At 39.2% G+C, this 18,582-nt stretch overlaps 2 protein-coding genes across 5 annotated transcripts in view; both read left to right on the forward strand.

Annotated features, from left to right (window-relative positions):
* Window positions 1-819: 819 nt before the first annotated feature.
* Window positions 820-9,824, forward strand: LOC113590114 (transferrin receptor protein 1-like). Of its 3 annotated transcripts, none has more exons than XM_035527850.2 (17): window positions 820-1,134; window positions 1,745-1,982; window positions 3,624-3,789; window positions 3,900-4,122; window positions 4,197-4,319; window positions 4,431-4,526; window positions 5,637-5,776; window positions 5,885-6,054; window positions 6,154-6,273; window positions 6,475-6,560; window positions 6,667-6,730; window positions 6,803-6,867; window positions 6,942-7,012; window positions 7,130-7,214; window positions 7,394-7,624; window positions 8,159-8,311; window positions 8,454-9,824. In XM_035527850.2, exons 2-17 carry the CDS (start codon window positions 1,811-1,813, stop codon window positions 8,694-8,696), a joined length of 2,208 nt encoding a protein of 735 aa, XP_035383743.2. In that variant the 5' UTR covers window positions 820-1,134; window positions 1,745-1,810; the 3' UTR covers window positions 8,697-9,824. The 3 variants fall into 3 exon arrangements, with proteins under 3 accessions (XP_035383743.2, XP_035383744.2, XP_081579827.1); XM_035527851.2 differs by having other exon boundaries at window positions 1,763-1,982; XM_081723701.1 differs by having other exon boundaries at window positions 854-887.
* Window positions 9,825-10,414: 590 nt separating this feature from the next.
* Window positions 10,415-18,582, forward strand: part of tnk2b (tyrosine kinase, non-receptor, 2b) — a 47,606-nt gene continuing 39,438 nt past the window's right edge. Inside the window, exon 1 of one of the 2 annotated variants that reach the window (XM_081722918.1) lies at window positions 10,415-10,749. The gene's annotated coding sequence lies outside the window, so the exon portion shown is untranslated. The remainder of the gene's footprint in view (window positions 10,750-18,582) is intronic. The other variant, XM_081722919.1, reaches the window with a different exon arrangement.

Genomic DNA, 18,582 nt, shown 5'->3' on the forward strand with positions numbered 1-18,582 from the left:
TAATGCAGCATTTTTTTTCAACATTTGCAAAAGTCACAGGTTCAGATTTGCTTTGAAAAATGTTTGTCACTAATCATATGAGCAGCGGTTGTGTTCTTACCCTTGAGGCTGTTTGGTGGCCATGTCCGTGAGAAATGACAAGGAAACCATTAGGTGTCAGGTGTTGCGAGGCATGCTGGCCTCTTCAACTGCATGAGTCCATGGATTCCTCAAACCACAGAGAGGAAGTGTCATTGAACTCTTCCCCTGCTCTGGGCAGCAACAGGCTACATTTCCTTTAGAATAAAGCCCTGAACCAGACATTATCCTACCTTTCTATTCCAAATGTAGGAATTTAATCAGTTTAAAATTTCTAAACTAAATTTTACAATTTTTATAAATCAAAAAGAGGTTAGTGCTTGATTTAGATTCTTGTATGGCATTAAAGTGGAATAATTAACTATGGCTAATATTGCTAGTTCATATGAAATAATGTAAATCCAGAAGGGATTAGTATGATTCTTAACACTAATATCATAATTTTAATTCATGTAACCAAAAACTCCCATGCCACAATTTGGAAATATATTTTCTTCAAACTGCCCACATTACTAAATCAAATATTGTATTATAAGATATCAAGAATTTTGACGGTATGACTATGTCAATTTTTTTTTTCCAATATCAGACATTCTAGTATGTCAAGAGCTTAATGAAAACAACAAAAGTAAACTTTTTTTATGTATGGTTTTGGCCATTTTTATGCTAGGACTTTTATATTGACGATTAGTCTCGGAAACAGGATATGATCCAAACTAAGATTCACATGACTGTTGATACTCTTGCACAGTATCTAGCGGCAGAGGGTATGCCTAGTTTTGTCTACCTTTCTCAAATCTGTCTTTTTGGTAAGAAAACAAACAAATAGCCATTAACTGTATATATTTTTTAAAGTAATAGTATTTACTTTGAATAGGCGGGGCATCCTATAGAAACCTTTTTTTTTTTTTTTTTTTTTTTTTTTTTTAGAATTTTACAAAAGTTAGAATTTCTGTATTAGTACTTTGGTGTAATATTTGTAGCTTGTAAGAACCACCTAGAAAGGACGTTTGTTTTGCGATTACACTGGAAATATTTGAAGAGGACTTTCTGAAGGCAAGATGAATGCCCGTATTTTCACATAATTTTGTACTTATGTAAGACTGCTTTGCAGCTTGATTTAGGCTATTTTGATGTAAGAAAATTGATATAATAGGAAAAGCTTTCCATTAGAAAAAACATTTTCTGCAAATTTCACGATGCTTTAAAATGATGTTGATGGGTTTTTTGTTTGTTTTTATTTTGTATAGGGGCTTATGTAATGCATGGTCATTAAATAAGATATATGTGCAAAAATGATATTCCATAAGCTTCTAAGGAGCATAAAACAAGACTAGTTAGCAAACCCCCCCCCCCAAAAAAAAAAACAAAAACCAAACAAACAAACAAACAAACAAAACAAACCCTCTACAACACTGCTAATGCAGCAGTGCAATTATTTCCATCTCATACTGGAAGTCTTTTGAAAACTGCTGAATATCCAAGAACTATTCTGGGAGTTATAAGACAACCCCCATCCTGTAACACTTCACAGATGTCTTAATGAAAGCAACTTATATAGCACGAGCTTATATTAGCCAGTTGCACTTACAAAGCTTTATACAATAAAAGCTAAACTCTGGACTCTGGGAGAACAGTATAGTAATTTCTAAACCTTGTCTTAAAGCTTGCCAAATATTCACAGTTAATCAAGGACTGGTATTCCTGCACAAGTTTCTACCTGCTCCAGAGCATGGAGGAAAACAACAGTGATATGGAATTGATCGTGCCGTCTGACACGGATGCTGAGGATGGACTCGAAGAATGTGTGAAAAATCATCAGCCCTACACCAGCAAATCTAGCCATCCCACCCCCAGACACATTTGCATTATGGCTGTCACTACTCTGACTACCTTCGCTTTTGGTAAGAAGCTCTCTTAATTTTAAAGAAGATAGACAAGGCATAAAGAAACAGATGATTGCGGATACGTCTGCAAATTGTGTGATCTGTGAAATGATTAAATATTGTATAAAAAAAAGAGTACCTGAGAATGTCTTAATTTGTTTCAGTGGCTTTAATATCAATCCTATTCTGGTGATGTCAAAGGAAAATGGCTTTGCTGTTTTACTTGATCATGCATGATTTCTTTCTGCTTTGTATCAGTATTGCCAGATGTCAGAATTACCGCTAGAAGAGGTTTACTTTTATGTTATTTTCCCACTGTGTCTACCATAATAATATGATCCATATAAGTGGCACCTTTCTTAAACTCAGGGTCACTTTAGAGTAAAAAAAAAAAAAGGTTTAATGATTAAGCATGCGCACACACAGAGAAAATGAGCGAGATGAAGAAGTATGGAAGGAGAAACTTTAGGAAGACTTAGGAGGGAGCATGTGCATGTGCCAGCAAGGCAAACGTCCTGAGCAAAAGTTTGAATTGAAAGTGGGATGATGCCAGAAGGCACTATAAATGATATATAACTGGTAGCAAGAACTCTGGTGACTGAATTTATTACTGTGACATCTGCTCCTGGCCCAGACAGATGCCGCAGTGTGTACTGCAGCTTATGTAGTGTTTCAGCCAGAATGCCAATAACAAGGAAGGTAAAGGAGTCATAATAATCATCATAAAATCATGGATCAAAGTTTCAGCATGTGTAGTATGCAAAACATGGAGAAGGTGAGAAATATCACAAAGGTGAAAAACAAAGGTAAAAATACTCTACAAGTAGAATGGGGGATGAAGACATGTAAAGCATGTAAATAATGAACAGTATTGTCCCCAGAACTGATCCTTAGGGAACATCATATGGCACAGTAGTAGAGGGAGACTTGTGCTTTCCAATAGCAGCAAAGTGCTATTTGTTGGTGAGAGGATATGAATCAGACACGTGTTCATTTGGTAAAACTAACAGCTGAGAGATGGGAAATGAGTATATCATGGTGTACAGTAACAAAAGAAGCACTGCGATCTTAAACAAGGAGAATATTGAAGGCCACACACTCAGCAGAAAGGAGGATATCATTAAGCACACATAGAAGAGCAGTTTCAGTGCTGTATTCTGTTTGGAAGGCAGATAGAGAAGATTTCAAAGAATAACTTTTAGTGAAGAAAGTTTGTAATTCTCATGCTGCAACTCTTTCTAGAAGTTTATTTAGAAAGGTTACATTACAAATGGCTCGATATCCTTCCACTAAGGTAGGAACAAGACCACTTTTCTTAGGGTAACTGTAATAAGCAAAATATTAATAAGATAACAGAAGGAAGGAGAGATGAGGGAGAGACACATCAGAAGTGGAGTATAGGCAGTATCAAGCAGGAAAGACGTGCCATTAGATTTCAAGATAAGTTTAAAGATATAGGCTGACTTGGTGCAAAGGAAAGTTGTCAAGAATTTGTCCTGGCATATAAAATGTGAGCCACTGTAGTCAAGTGAAGGGCACAACTATAGTCCAGGGAAGGTAATACTGGTATACTTTGATGATTTTATTTTTGAAAAACAAACAGCCACACAGTACTGTTGAGTGAGAGCTTTGTCACCCTGGTGTTCATTACTCTTTCAGGATCCTTGGTGGGCTATCTTGTTTGTACAAAGATATACACCACAAGCTGTACAGAGCCTGAGTTCTCTGATAGCGTGGTTCAGAGAGAAACCATATTTGATTGGAGCAATCTCACAGCTTTGTTAAGAAATAAACTGACCACAGACAACATTGAAAACAGCCTCAGGTAATTGTATACTGTGGACTACATACACTATCTGAGAGGCAATTTCTCTCTCCAAACACTGTCCAGCGTGAGGGGATTTGTGATACTAAATAGTTTATTCTTTTTCTCAGTGAATTCTCCAGTGACAGTCATCAGGCAGGATCTGTAGGAGAGGATGTGATCAGTGAGAATATTTTCAGAAGATTCAGTGAGTTTGGCCTAAGTACCTGGAGAGATGAGTTCTTTGTTAAGGTCCGGGATCATCCAAAAGGTGGCACAAACGGGGTGACTTTCTATGGTACAAAATTTGACGAATCTGGCTATTTGGCCTACAGTGGAAATGGATCAGTAGAGGTTTGTATTTAGGGCCTTTTCCATGAAGTCTGTCTGTGTTTTGCTGGACATCAATAAGATGTACTATTTTGCAGGGTGCAGTTTTATATTGCTATTATGGACAAGTGAGTGACTTTAGGAACTTGCAAGATTTGAAGGTTAGCCCAAAAGGGAAGATTGTGTTGGTCAGAGCTGGGAAAATCAGTTTTGCTGAAAAGGTTTGTACTTATTACATTTTATTTTTAATTCTTATTTTATTGACGTAACATGGTTTCTTTGTTTTAAAACCTTTTATTTTATTTCTTTCTCATACTTTTTAAAAAGTACAGGTTGCTAATGCGGCCAGTGTAAATGCAAGTGCAGTGTTGATCTACCCAGACCCAGCTGACTACTCCTTTGATGAAGGAACTGATTTGTTTGGCCATGCAAGTACCTGTCTACAGTTACCAAATTATTGTGTTAATTAAGTGTTAAGTATTTAAATGTCAAACACTGTACAATCTTGTTGTAGCAATGAATAAAATAAATTCAGCGTCACTGAGAAGATACAGTGAGATTATCTACCTTCCTGAATGACAAGTCAAATTTTTAGCCAAGGTCAGGTTTGAATGCTTATTTACGTAGGCACATGCTCAGACTGTATTAGCCCAGTGACAGTGGTAAACAAGTGAGTGTTTGGGGGAAGGCAGATCAATTGTGTTTTTGTCAAGATTTATGTTTAGGTGCTTGGCCTCCATCCACTACCACATAAAATAGTCAAGGTAAAACATCTAAGGGGGAGCCATAAAAAAAGCTGTGTGAACTGATTAGAGGACAAATTAATTTATGTATATCACAAAAAACTGTTGGGATTGAGACTGGTCCTGTCCAAGCCAATGGACAGGAGTGACTCCTCAGATGCCATGTTGACCTGAGATCTTGAATCTTGAATGGTAATTGGGAGTCTGTCATATTAAAGAATCTGTAAGTCAGAGTAACATCCAAGCAGGTGCTGAGGTGTACCATCTTCATCGAACCGAGTCTCTGTTGAAGTTCACCAGTGGGCCACAAGGTCAACAAAGGAATATGTTTTGGTATAGAAATATTCAGCTGAAGGATCAGAAGCCAGTAAGAGAGTAATGAGGAAATGGGCAAGGTATTGTTGAGCACAGGGATCCAGAAAAGTTCTAGTTTCATGATCCTAGATGGGGTAGGCCAGAAGGAAGAGTCCTGAAGTCTGGAAATACCTATATAGTTTAAAGGGCCATAAAGACTTTATGGTAACCAGATATCCTTAACCAGATATAACTCAGTGTCTGATACTAAGTCTAATAGGCCACACATTTCTGAGTCACACAGAGGCATTTTACGGTGTATGATTTACTTATGACTTTAGGGCCAGTCTTTGTTGAATCTTCAAGAAGGGATTGCACATAATAATACAAATGGCTTCCCTATAGGGTCTATCTGAAGAAACTGAAAAGGATCCTCTGTAATCCTAATTTTAGAGCATGTGTAAGACTGGCTGTTGTGACTGATATCATCTGTTTTCCCAGGTCCATCTTGGCTGTGGCGATCCATACACTCCGGGTTTCCCATCTTTCAATCACATTCAGTTTCCTGCAGTTAAGTCCTCAGGCCTGCCGAGCATTCCCGCACAGACCATCAGAGCCAGCACAGCTGCAACCATCATGGGGTACGACAAGCGAGATACAAATTTAAACCATCAGCTGACAGTTTTGAACTTCCGAAAACATTTCCAGATATACAATGGTCGTAAATTAATTTTAATTTCACTGATCAGGAAAATGGGAGGTCTTGATCCTCCTCGTGGCTGGGGAAAAGGGGGTTTACAAAATGTAACATACAAACTTGGTGGTGATAATGACGTGGCCTCTGTGGAGGTGAACAATGTTCTCATTGAGAAAAGGATCCACAATGTGTTTGGAGTCATCAAGGGTTTTATAGATGCAGGTACATCATGGCACAATCACGGTCCCTTGCTCTCCATGCATGTCATGCAGGCACATACTTTAATCCTTTCTCATCATCTCTCTTAATCCTCTGGTTTAGATCGTTATGTGGTGATTGGAGCTCAGAGAGATGCCTGGGGTCCTGGATATGCAAAGTCTACCGTTGGCACTAGTTTGCTGGTCGAGTTAGCCAGAACCATAAGTGACATAATAAGTACAAGTAAGTGTGAGTAATTTGAGATAGATGTACATAATTCGAGAAAAGAGTTAAAGACTTTTTTGCTAGACCTCTGCTGCAAGACATTTACACTTTTATTTTCTGATTAAAAAATTAGAAAAATGTTATTTAGATGAGTGTAAAAATGTAACAATTTCAATCCCCCCCCCCCCCCCCCCAAAAAAAAAACACCCGCAAACCAAGATGGCTTTAAACCAAGGAGGAGCATAGTGTTTGCAAGCTGGAGTGCTGGAGAATACGGAGCTGTGGGCGCCACCGAGTGGCTGGAGGTAGGAACCATCCTGTCTGAAATTTACAATTTGTAGACTGCAGGGTAAGAAATGATCGTTTCCGCATAATCATCCAATTAATTATTTTTAATTTTTGTATCAATAGGGCTATCTGTCTTCCCTAAATATGAAAGCATTCTCCTACATTAGCTTGGATGGTGTGGTCACAGGTGTGTAAGTAACTTCTTATTTAACAACAAAACACTACAAAAATTGTATTGAACATCTAATGCTTTGCACAGGTTCATCATTTAAAGCAAGTGCAAGTCCACTGATGTATGACTTAATACAGAGTACTTTGAAGGAGGTGAGTATGGCATTTTTGAACTTAATTTAGAATAGAAATTTGTAGAAAACCAAGTCGTTCACATTCTGTTGCAGGTGTCCTCACCCAGCGACCCCAGCAGGACTTTATATTCACAAATAGCTGGAACCAACTGGAAGAGCGCTGTGTATGTATGACTTTATCTGCATGAAGTAAATCATGCCATTCCTTCCCTAGAATGTGGGTGCCATACAGCACATCATCCGGCAGTATCTGTCATGAGAACTGTGATTTTTGTTAACAGCATGGAGCCGATGAGAATGGTTGACTCTGCCTATCCGTTCCAGACCTTCTCTGGAATCCCTTCTGTGTCATTCCGATTTATCTCAGTAAGTATTAGTACTTTTATAGTACTCCCAGTGCACTTTTCCGAGGGTAGAATTAGTACCATTATACTAATGTCTTTGCATGTTCAAAATGTATGTGATGGGGTAAATCCTTTGTCAGGTGTGTAATCTTTTAATTCGATAACGAATGAACTTGCTCACGACTGGCTTGTCCCTGTCAGGGCACAGGAGAGTACCCTTTCTTTGGGACCATGCTAGACACCAGGAAGAATCTGGACGTTAAAACATCTCAGAACTTACTTGTGCTGGTGAAGACTGCAGGCGAGGTAGCGGGGCAGATGGCTCTTCGGCTGGTACACGACCACCTGCTCAGACTGAATGTGGAGAATTACAGCAACATCATCCGCGCCCAGGTGGCCCAAATTAATAAGGAAGTCTACAGCCTGCAAATGGTGAGGCTTCCTGAACCACACATGGCCATTAAAGACCAGGTGTTTTGCACGATGGACCGAGAAACGTGCAAAGCAAATGTAGTCCAAGAGGCTGATGTCTCACATTCCTGCTGTTACCATTTTATTTCTACTGATTGTAGATTATGGCATATTACAGAAAGTTGATCTCAACATAGGTGGTGTTGCTGATATTTATCTTGAAAATCTTCAAGGCTTTGGAAGGCTTTGGTTTTCTTATTATATATTCATGCTGCCAGGGTTGCGCCTTTCACATATTCGGAACAAAGTCGTTGTTTTCGCTGTAACCCAGGACCATTAATGAGACTGATAACCTGATACAGGCATAATGCGAGCTAAATCAGAGCGAAAATATGAACTGTCTGGCGAGCCCCAAAGGCTTGAAGTAACTGTATTAGAACATCCAAGGATGAACTCGGATATGAAATTTCAAAACGTTACTATAAAACCAAATGAGAACCTGGGAAATTTTATTGTATTTAAGAATGTTTTTGCTTTTTTTCTTTATTTCTTCAGTCTAATCGCATTCCTAAGACCCTGGAAATGCAGTGGCTCATGTCAGCTATGGGCTCATACAGTCGTGCTTCCAGAAGACTCACCATGCTCATCCAGAACAGCGACCTTCAGGACTCTGAACAGTGTCGCATCATCAATGACCGAATCATGGGGGTACGTCAGAATGGGCCCAGCCTTTACGAGTTGATCAGTATGATGTTTCTCTTGTTTCTACAGTACAGATGTGTATTTGCGCGTGTGTGTGTGTGTGTGTGTGTGTGGTTCATCTGTGTTTTATTTATGTTTGGGTCTCCAGGTGGAGAAGGACCTGCTCTCTCCCTACGTGTCTCCCCGGGAGAGTCCGTTCCGACACATACTACTGGGTTCGGGCTCCCACACAGTGGGAGCTTTGCTCTCACACCTGGCCGCTATAAAGGAGGGCTCGGCCAGTGCTGACATCAACCTGCTGAAGAATCAGTTCGCTCTGACCACCTGGACCATCCAGAGCTGTGCCAACGCACTCGCAGGCAACGTGTGGGAGATGGACAACCAGATTTAGGTACTGTGAATGTCTAAAATGGATTGCACTACTGCACAGGTTCATCAGAATGCCTTAAAGTTATACTGTGGTGTATTTCATTGCACAATTCTGCTGTAACCCATATTACATAACTGGAGTAGCAGTCACAATAAATTAGCTCCTCAGGATCTTTGTTACCGCACACTTTTAAAAAATTGTTTTGTGTTTTTATTGAGGAGGTTGGCAAAGAAATTAAAACAAATGAATAAACAATAAGGCAACAAGCAATGGGCATAACAATTAATAGTAACCCCTAATTTTGTAATAATATTTTTATAATTTTGTAATGATAACAAAACCCCTACAGACCTCCTCAAAGGTTTTCATTTGAATGCTCTTTATAACCACAAACATAACTCACACACTAACCGTCTAACTAACATTGTTTGCCCCCCCCCCCCAAAAAAAAGTGGGCAGAATGTTGCTGAATTAAAGAATGAAAGCAAATTATTCCATTTACAATATTACCTTTCAAAATTAATCTTATCATCTCTAAGCTAAGGCTGTGCATAAAACATATTTGAGCAACAATGAGACAGAATTATTATTACTATTATTATTATTATTATTATTATTATTATTATTAATAATAATAATAATATTATATGCCCTATAATGTGAAGGCAAACACTATTTACATTTTGAACAAATGCAAAACACCAGTGATGCATGCATAGACTGGATTCAGAATGTATATGTCATTCGTACAGTGCAGTTGTGTTTTTTCAAAAATATCCTGAATTTCATAGGCTTTGTGAAAAATGTCAGTGCAAACAGTGTGTGTGTGTGTGTGTGTGTGTGTGTGTGTAAATCGTTAAGTGAAATATTTGCTTTTTGAGTCGTGGCTTTTAGTTTACAACTTTATGGCCTATTCGTTTTTTCTTTCCTTTATACATGACTTACTGATAAAATATTTTGTTTTACGCAGCATATGCTCTGTTCATTTACCATGCATTACTGTATTTTCCTTCATATCCAGAAACCTTTAGCTGTCTCCTTAAATTTTGAGGAATTGCGCTGATTTTGATAATCTGGCCAACTAAAAACCCTTTGTTATAAATTTGTCATTCTCTTGAGGAGAATTTTCATAAACGTCAAATGAATGTATTGTCTCCTACTTTATTGTCTTGATTCAGGTCTTCTTGTGGTGACTTTTCTTTTATCGCATATCGGTAGGACGATATAAAGAAACTCTTTGTCGAAAGTATAAGGTTAACGATAATGTAATACAAACCAGAAAGCCTAATGTGAATTACCATACGCAAACGATTCCCTAGTCGTGTACTTCTTATACGCTGCATTTTAATATTTGGCCAGAGAATGGCACTAGAGCGCTTTTAGTATTCCACCAGAGATCACAGTATTTATGTTTAAGTCTGATTTTTGTCTAAAGACATTTCTGACGTGTGTTTACAATGTTAATACATCTTAATGCTACTTTCGCTACTTATATTAACCTCTTTAATTGTGTCAGAACATCTCCGCAGTTTTACTCCTACAGCCATCATTTGTCACCGTAATAATCTAAGATATTAATGGTACAATAAGTGTTACAGAAGGCTTGTACACTTCTGGGAATACATGAATGCGGGAAAAATATTGCCGAAATTAGGAAAGGCCCTTTCCAAATAATGCCATGTCTCTTTAAGAGTGGGTTGCCCACAGGAGCGTGCACAAAGAGAGCGAGGAACTGAGGACTGACGCCAACATAGTGAAGCTGTGATATAGGAAAAGCGACAGAAGTAACAGACTGTATATATATATAGCAACGACAAGAGTAACAAAACTGAGAAAAGTTTGTAAAACTTCCAGTTTGACTTACAAATAGTGCGATAACACAAGGAAAGCTTCACAAGTGTCAGCTGACTTGACTGCCTAACTCGCGAGGAACCACCACCGCGGTAGATAAACTGACAGGTAGGAATGCAGATGCCTGGAAAGTGTTTTAACAGTGATTAATTTTGTTAAAGCATGGATATAACTGAAGAAATGCACAACTTTACTCACCAGCAATTACAATCTCTTGAGACAGGTAAGTGCAGGAAATTGTTCTTTGGTTGCAAGTAAAATTTTGTATTTGAACGTTCTCGTGCTGATCTCAGTATCACCTGTACGAATCAATGTAAATGGCGGGAATGCGCACACACGGCTGGTCTACACAAACACCAGGGTCCTGTGATTTGATGTGAGGGAGATATTTCTCAGTGAGTTCACACGCAGTGAAATCCCTTCTGTCGCAACGCTAGCCCTCTAAAGGGCTATTTGCCAGACACAACGCGTAGACAATTTCTAGAGCAAGCACCGTGCTGCTGCACATGTAATGAGCAGACATGGAAACTGGCCTAACGCTTGCTTGTCTTAAACTTATTTGTTATTCACTTGTTTTGAGCAGGTCGCGAGTGTTAAAGGGATGCATTAATGTAATTAATAGGACAAACATGCAGGAAGCATGTTTAAATGTATCGGTGGCTCAGACTCACCCAACACTTTACTTACGTGAGCACGTGGATAGTTCCGGTGCTCTGTCTAATCAGAACGTCTATGCTGTCTCGAGCGTTCGGTGGAGTCTTATGAATAGCGGTGACATTCCCTATAAGGAATCGTAAATTGACCTCCTTACTTGTGAATGACTTATTACGAAGTTCTTGTGAACCGTCTTGCGGTTTTGCCGTTAGAATAGGAAACTTGAGGGTCACAGTAAGTTAAAACACTCTACTCTAGGCTACTCCTGGCGGAGGGCCGTTAACTTTCATTGCAATGATAAATACGTCTGAAGTGTTAATTGCTTGCGTAAGACCCGGTATAAACTGTAAACATTGCCCCGGTCTGCAATCGCGTTATGGCTGTATAGTGTGACTCATTTCCAGTCTGCAGTGAAGTCTGAGTGTGTATATTTCGATAGGTGTAGGGGTTTTTGGGGTCTTTTCATCGCTTAAGCTTTTCAGCCATGGGTATTTTGGTGGGTGGCTACGTTAAGGTGAGTCATTGCCTCCAGGTCTGCAGTGCAAAAGAGGCAGAGCTGCTGTTTAGCACATGATGCCCCTGGGCTCTCTGTCTGGGGTGAGATATGATGAGCAGTGTTGCATGTGAAGGCAAGCAATTGCTGCGGAAAGGTTCAGCAGGGGCTTTCTGTTGCTCACAAAGAATCTAGAACTTTGCTTCCTATACATGATAGAGGGAGACTATATGGCGTCTGGGCCATCTTCAGGATTGTTCAGCCAGTGTTCGTCCCTTGGCCCAGTAATCGGGGAGGCCAATGACTCTAAACTGGAGGCAAAAATGAGGTGGAACGATCTCCCAGTGGACATCCACTCAGAGAACGCGAGAGAGACGCCTTTTGCGTGGCTTCATTTTAAAATGCCTAAGAAGCGGGTGAGGCGGTCTTGCCCTTGCGCTAGTCAGTGTTCAGGTAAGTGTGGCTTCTTCCGTTGAACTTCAGCTTACCTCTGCTGGCTCGGCGCCAGCGGCGAAGAGCTCCGTCTCCCTTTACCACCCAGGACCTCAGACACTCTGAATGACGTGGCTCTAGGCCAGGCAGCGTAGCTGGCTGCTTGCCTTCACCAAGCCTGAACTAGCAACATGGTGCTTTACGAGGGATAATGAAACAAAAGCTGCCTGCATTTCAAATCGAGTGCTGGCGAAAGATATTCAGCTTTGCGAAGGTTAATGAAACCGGCTGGCTCTTTCATTTCCATGCAGATGCTGTGTTGCCGCCTTTATGCTTCAATGAACACTGGGAGGCATTTACAAAAGTCAATTTCTGAACAATTAGGGCTCTCGTTGCTGATTGATTTGTACATAGACGCTGGTGCATGTCAATGGCTTGGGCCTGTTGATAAGACCAGAACTGACATGCAGGGCTGTTTTCTGTTTATGATACCATGTGGAGGTTTTTTTAAGTCAGGATAATCGGTATTTGCATTATTGGAGAAAACGTTTGAGGGTCCAGTATTTCTGGCTTGTTGTTGAGCGACTAGCTATGATGTCACTGAATAACAATTTGGCGATGTTTACCTATGGTGCAGCATCTTACATCAGACCTCGACAGTGGCGAGGCGTCATAGGGAAGTACAAATGATTAGAGAATTTTTTTTTCATGACTGAGTCATATTTCTTTTAAAGGATTAAAAAGGCAGCAATGGTTAGCCCTGCTGGCGGGGAAATAAATAGCCCAGTATTGGATATTCTTACATGTTTTTTTACTTTACTTAGTAGCCGTTTCTTTCTGTTCACACTAATGCAAAGCAGGGTTTTAGATACTTTTGAGGAATTGTTTTTTTTCCCCTCCTGTTTCCTGTCTTGTGGGAGATTCTGTTCTCAATGTTCAAATGGCATTGTGCACTCTGTGTCAGTAGCATCATAGCATGTAGCCATGTGAAATGTGATATATTTTTCACTTGGTTAAATGAACACACATACCCTTTACGTCCTGGCTTTGGGATGAAATGGTCAATAGGATCCATAATTTAGAGTTGTCAGATGATATACTTTTAACAAGTTCAAAACCAGGAAATAAGTATCTATTGGAGACATGTACTGAGAGAACATTTTGAACTATTATATCAGTGACAAAGTAAAGTCAAATATTTAGTGTTGTTTATAAAACATAAATGCCTTTTATGGTCTCAATTTACGCAACAGCATGGACATTTAAACTATGAGCTAAATGTTAATAGTGGTTGTGTCTCTCTCGCAAGGTTTATCCTCTAAAAGCTATTCAAAGTTTATGGGTTTGTCACAGACAAGTTGAAGATTTTCATCAACTGTCTCTCTTAATGCAGCATAACATTTACAGATGAAATCTGTTTTTTAAAGCTTCGTTGTACTCGAAAGAATCAATAGTTTCCTAATATTTTAGTCTGGAACTGTGCAAAGATCATTGTTTAATCAAGAGCAGTTTGTCTAGGCTTTTTTGACAGATTTCATATTTCTCACACTTAAAGATGTTTTCCATTATAGATTAGCTAACCTTTGTGTTGGACTTTTGTAATACTAAACCCATGACATGGTTTACATTTACATTTACCTCATTTAACAGGTGCTGTTATCCAGAGCAACGTACAAACGTGCTTTGTCATCTACTCATAGAATGTATCCTAGCCAGTAAAATAGGTTAGAATTCAAGATACCACTGAACTAGAATACTGTAGAATACAGGGATCAATGCTGATGCCTAGAATGAATTCCAAAATGAGAATAAGTGCAATACCAAACAAGTGCTCACAGGGTTAATCAATCAATAATCAATCTATTAATCAACAGTAGTGCACAGTACAGGAAATACAGTTTATTTGGTATTTCTTTAACTTGTATCACTTCTTGCCAAGCATGCTTATGGGTTGCTTTTTCAGTAATTTCAGTATTTTCTAAAAAATGTTTTCTAGTACAAGAATAAAAAGCAGTACTTATGATTATTACCGAGATGCAATCAATATTGTACAGTAAAAAAAAAACAAAAAAAAGTAACGTAACTGGATAGTCCCTAAGGCTAGTGCCTCTGTCAGTGTTAATATTTAGTCTGCATTAACTGTGGTGACCCACAGCCTGCTGCGGTGATCTCATTCTCTGATGAAAGACATTACTGTCTTACTGTCAGACTCCCCATGATTCAGCCCTGATGCTTGGTCTGTAATGTTTGGATTTTGAGTTCTTAAAAGCTACTTATTTTTCTCTTCTCCTACATCATGCAGCCCACATAGCCTCTTTGATGGGCTGAGATGTCTTGCAATAACAGGAGATAAATCACACATCACTGCATTTTCCATTTGTTTAGTTAAGAGCTGTGGATTATTGCCAAATGTATAGTCCAGGCATATTATAGCACTATCAGTCAACACCCAGTAATCAAACACTTTATTGGCTTCATATGATTCACTATGTTATCATATGAAATCCTTCATTTCCATCTGAGAATAAAACACTTTTGATAGTAATTTGTGGTGAGCAATATTAATTATTATTAACATTGTTGAGGTTGCGTGGTAGCAGTTTTCCCTTAGTGCACAATATACATTAGCTCTATTTGAAAGTAATATTTATGAGGTTATTTAATAATTATGAGGTTTCATTGTGCAACTTAATTATTGCTTGTGGTTTATGCTGTTGTCAGGTAACAGAAGGCCGAGTTGCGTTTTATAGAGCAGTTGTGTTAGAGAAAGGCTGGTCTTGTGGCAGTAAAGAGAATGAGCCCTCCAGGTGGGGTGATGTGAGTTTAATTAAATGTACATGTACACTTATGCATGCACACCCACCCTCACACTGCCTCCAGTAACAGGAGCTATTTCTTCAGCGCTTATGTTGAGAGGTCAATAATGACGCTTTAGTACAAGTGTCCTACTCAGATATCTAAATCTGGCTCCTCTGTTAAGCTCCATTACAATATGGTTACATTTTGGTTTGGAAGTTAGTTATCTGTTGTCAACTTCCACAACACAACTGTTTCCCAGGGCCCTAGAGGAAATGCCGCGTTTATTTGTGACGGGGTAAAAAGTGCTCTTTGTCTGGTGGAGGATAGAATAGGGTGGTTTTTCTGTACTTGCAGTTCCTTACCGTAGGTGGGTGTATGGTGGCGGAGTGAATCGGGCTGATTCAGTGGCTGGCGCCAAGAGGCATTTCGAAATCTCCTGATGGCCAGTGACCAATCGGAGGCCCCTCCCACTGACCGTTCACAAGTGATGATCCCTCCCAACCACGCCACTGTCTGCCTGCTGTGTCATGAATGACATCATTAATGCTGAGAGGGACTGGGGTCTATTCACTTGCAGTTTTTTTATATATATAACAAAATGAATTTACTCCTTAATTAATATATCTACCATGAACAAAAAAGGTACACATTATTTAATTGCAATTTAGTTTGGGCTTTGCCACCATAAATGCCCAGGTTTCTATATGCAAGTATGTTGGCTCAGGCTTCACAGTCAAAATGACTAGCTTTTGTTTTTGTAAAATATATATATATTTGGACGCTAGAACAGTGTTGCATTGTGTCGTGTGCGTTGACGGGTAGGGTAACAACTCTGTGTGAAGCTCTTTATTTGCCTACGTTACATATAGCATGCTACTCAAATGGTGATGTCTCTAGAGAACGCTCTGTGATACAAAATGCTCTCTGGTGTGCACACACACACACGCACCCACCCACACATTCTGCCTCTGTCATGGCAGGCAAGTATCTGCCAAATAACTAAGACACCACATACCCTTTAAATTTACTTGAGCCTGTATTTTTCAGGACTAATGTTGATTTATTTTGCAACCCATTAACTAAGCAAATAAGATGACTGTTTACTTGACCTACAGTAAAGGTCATTGACATTAGAGACTCAGATGAGCGAGAGAGTTGGAGAATGATTAAAATGCAGTGCTATTTTAGTTGCTTTTGTTTGTCAGGGGTTTTTATGCACTACATTTACAAAAGTACATCACCTAATTCCAGAACTAAAATGACTAGGTTGTTTGTTCACACTGATTTGAAGGGGCAGTGCAGTGAGGGGAAGTATTTAAAGTATGTGTTAAAGTCCCCATATATACTGAAAAGTGAAAAAGGAGGTAAACAACAGTTTTGTACACTTTAGTCAAAAGGGGCTGGGGGGGATGGGGGATTCAAATTGTGAAGTAGCACATCAGCATTTCTTCAGCTGGGCTAGCACTGTCTCCCTCATGTTGTTTAACATCTTTGTAAGGGATGAAAACAATAGAGCTAGGCTTGTGCAGTCAGTGCTCCATTGTTGCTGAAACAGAGGCGGTTTAATGGACAACAGAGAAACTGCTAAGGAAACTGTGGTCAGCATAGTCATAGCAGAGGCAGACTTCTCTGGAGTGGGTGTCCTAGACGGAGCAGGAAGTGTTAAGGTTTTAATCTGACGTCAGTAAATAAGAAAATGGATGGACTGTTTTTTGATCCCCCCCCACATGAATACATTTTGTGAACCTTACCTCATAATGACGCAATGAGCCCATCCCGTTAGGCTCACTAATCAGCAACTGGAAATTTCAACACGATCCGGCTGTATTTACTGATCAGGAGACTTCTCTCCGAGGAGGCGGTCCTCTTTCACTGTGTGCCTGTTAGGCTTAAGCTCTCAGCATGCATGTCTTTGGAGTGAGGCACTTTAAAGAAAGTTTGGTGGAAGATGTGGTGAACAGGGCGGTGGACTCCTGAAGGTGGCCAAGTCTGGCCAAAATTGGCAACAACTGGAAAACTGAGTATAGCGGTTTTAAGCATGGGCCTTTTAAAAATCATATTTAATTAAGATGATTGGATAATGTTAATGTTGGATCATATGACTACTCTTGGCTGGATGGAGAGAGAGAGTGCATGTTATTGATCCCTGAGTGGAGTCAAGCAATTCGAGCAAGGGCAGTTCATCTAGAATGCCTGAGCTCAGGAATTTTATGTGACGGCATTTGTGATTTGTTTGAGGGTTTGTGTAATATACACTGCTGTGAAAAAGTCTTAGGCCACCATTTAGATTTGTGGTTTTAGCAACAGTTAATGACCATATATAATTATTTCTCAGTCTCTTTAGTAAGATACAAACAGAAAATACAGGAAATATGTACACAACATTTAAAAATACACAATTTTGAGAACAAAATGGCTTCTACAGGCAAAAATCAGTGTTTAGTGTGGCCTCACTTGGCACTAAGCACATCTGGAACTCTTTTGAGGAGACTGTCCTGACGGTTTCTGAAGTCACCTTCAGGTACCTTTCCATTCAGGTTCTGTTCCATTGAGGTTTAAGAGAGCCGGGTTCTTGCTATTGCTGAAGTGTGAGGGGTGGTCAATACTTGCTGCTATAGCCTATAGAAGCAGTTTTTTTTTTTTTTTCAGATTTTCTTCTGTTTTTTAATACTGCACACAAATGTCCTTTATTTTCTGGTTTTGTTCTAAGGAGCAAACTGGTAAATAGTTATATATGGTATATATTCTAATGGTATATATTATACCATTGCTAAACCAACAAATCTAATGGTGAACTTATGATATGCTAACTCATCAAACAATATAGCCTATTGTTCATCCTTAAAGTGAACATATGTCTATTACATATGATCTTGCAGTAGTTATTCAGGCACAATAACAACAGACACGATTTTGAAAATTCTTTAACTACAACACTGCACACAATGCAACTTTTGACTGCTGAACACTGGTTGGCGTTGCAGAACAAATGTATTTACTTTTAAAATGCATTTTGCTGCAGATGACTTAATACATACCCTTAAAAGGCAACGTATTACATTAGATTACTCAAACTGAGTGACACATTCTGATGAAGTAATCCAAATATAACATTGTCCAAGACAGTCATATTTATCTAGATGTATTCACTAATCTAGGGCTGGACTCAAATATTCATTGGGTAGGTGGCTTTAAATTTTTTAATTTTACATTTGGGTATTCTTTTTTTGACTTGTTGTAGGCTTTAAATAAAGGTGAACTGCAGCATGTGTTTTATCAGCACATTCTTGTACTATATTTATACTTTTTAATCGCACTGTTTTCAAATGAGCTCAGCTCAGGTGCCTGACATGCCTCACTCTTGGGTCTAAGGCAAGCGTGCAGGCTGGGCGTAAAGGGAAAGACAGTGGCGTGGCGCTCTGATGGAGGGGTACGGGCCTAGCCGATTTTATAGCACAACTTTTAAAGTGCTAAAGTTCTCTGTTTTAATGCACCTCAGATGTGTAAAATAAATAAATAAATAAATAAATATAAATATATGTATATATAAAATAAGAAGAACATTCGGAGCTGGTATCAGGCCCACCCCTAACAATGTCCCTGGTTCGTTCATTTATTTTGTTTGTTGAATTTAAGTACCTTTTCTGTGTCAGCAATTGTTAAGAAATAAGGATAATT

Source organism: Electrophorus electricus, chromosome 11 (genome assembly GCF_041902795.1).
Source record: "Electrophorus electricus isolate QZ-2024a chromosome 11, ASM4190279v1, whole genome shotgun sequence".
In the NCBI taxonomy this organism is placed as follows: domain Eukaryota; kingdom Metazoa; phylum Chordata; class Actinopteri; order Gymnotiformes; family Gymnotidae; genus Electrophorus; species Electrophorus electricus.

Coding starts and splice junctions, on each gene's coding strand:
- LOC113590114 (XM_035527850.2), top strand. CDS start 1,811: ATGGAGGAAAACAACAGTGATATGGAATTGATCGTGCCGTCTGACACG. Junction 6,274..6,474: donor AAGTGACATAATAAGTACAA/GTAAGTGTGAGT, acceptor CCGCAAACCAAG/ATGGCTTTAAACCAAGGAGG. Junction 7,215..7,393: donor TGTCATTCCGATTTATCTCA/GTAAGTATTAGT, acceptor TGTCCCTGTCAG/GGCACAGGAGAGTACCCTTT.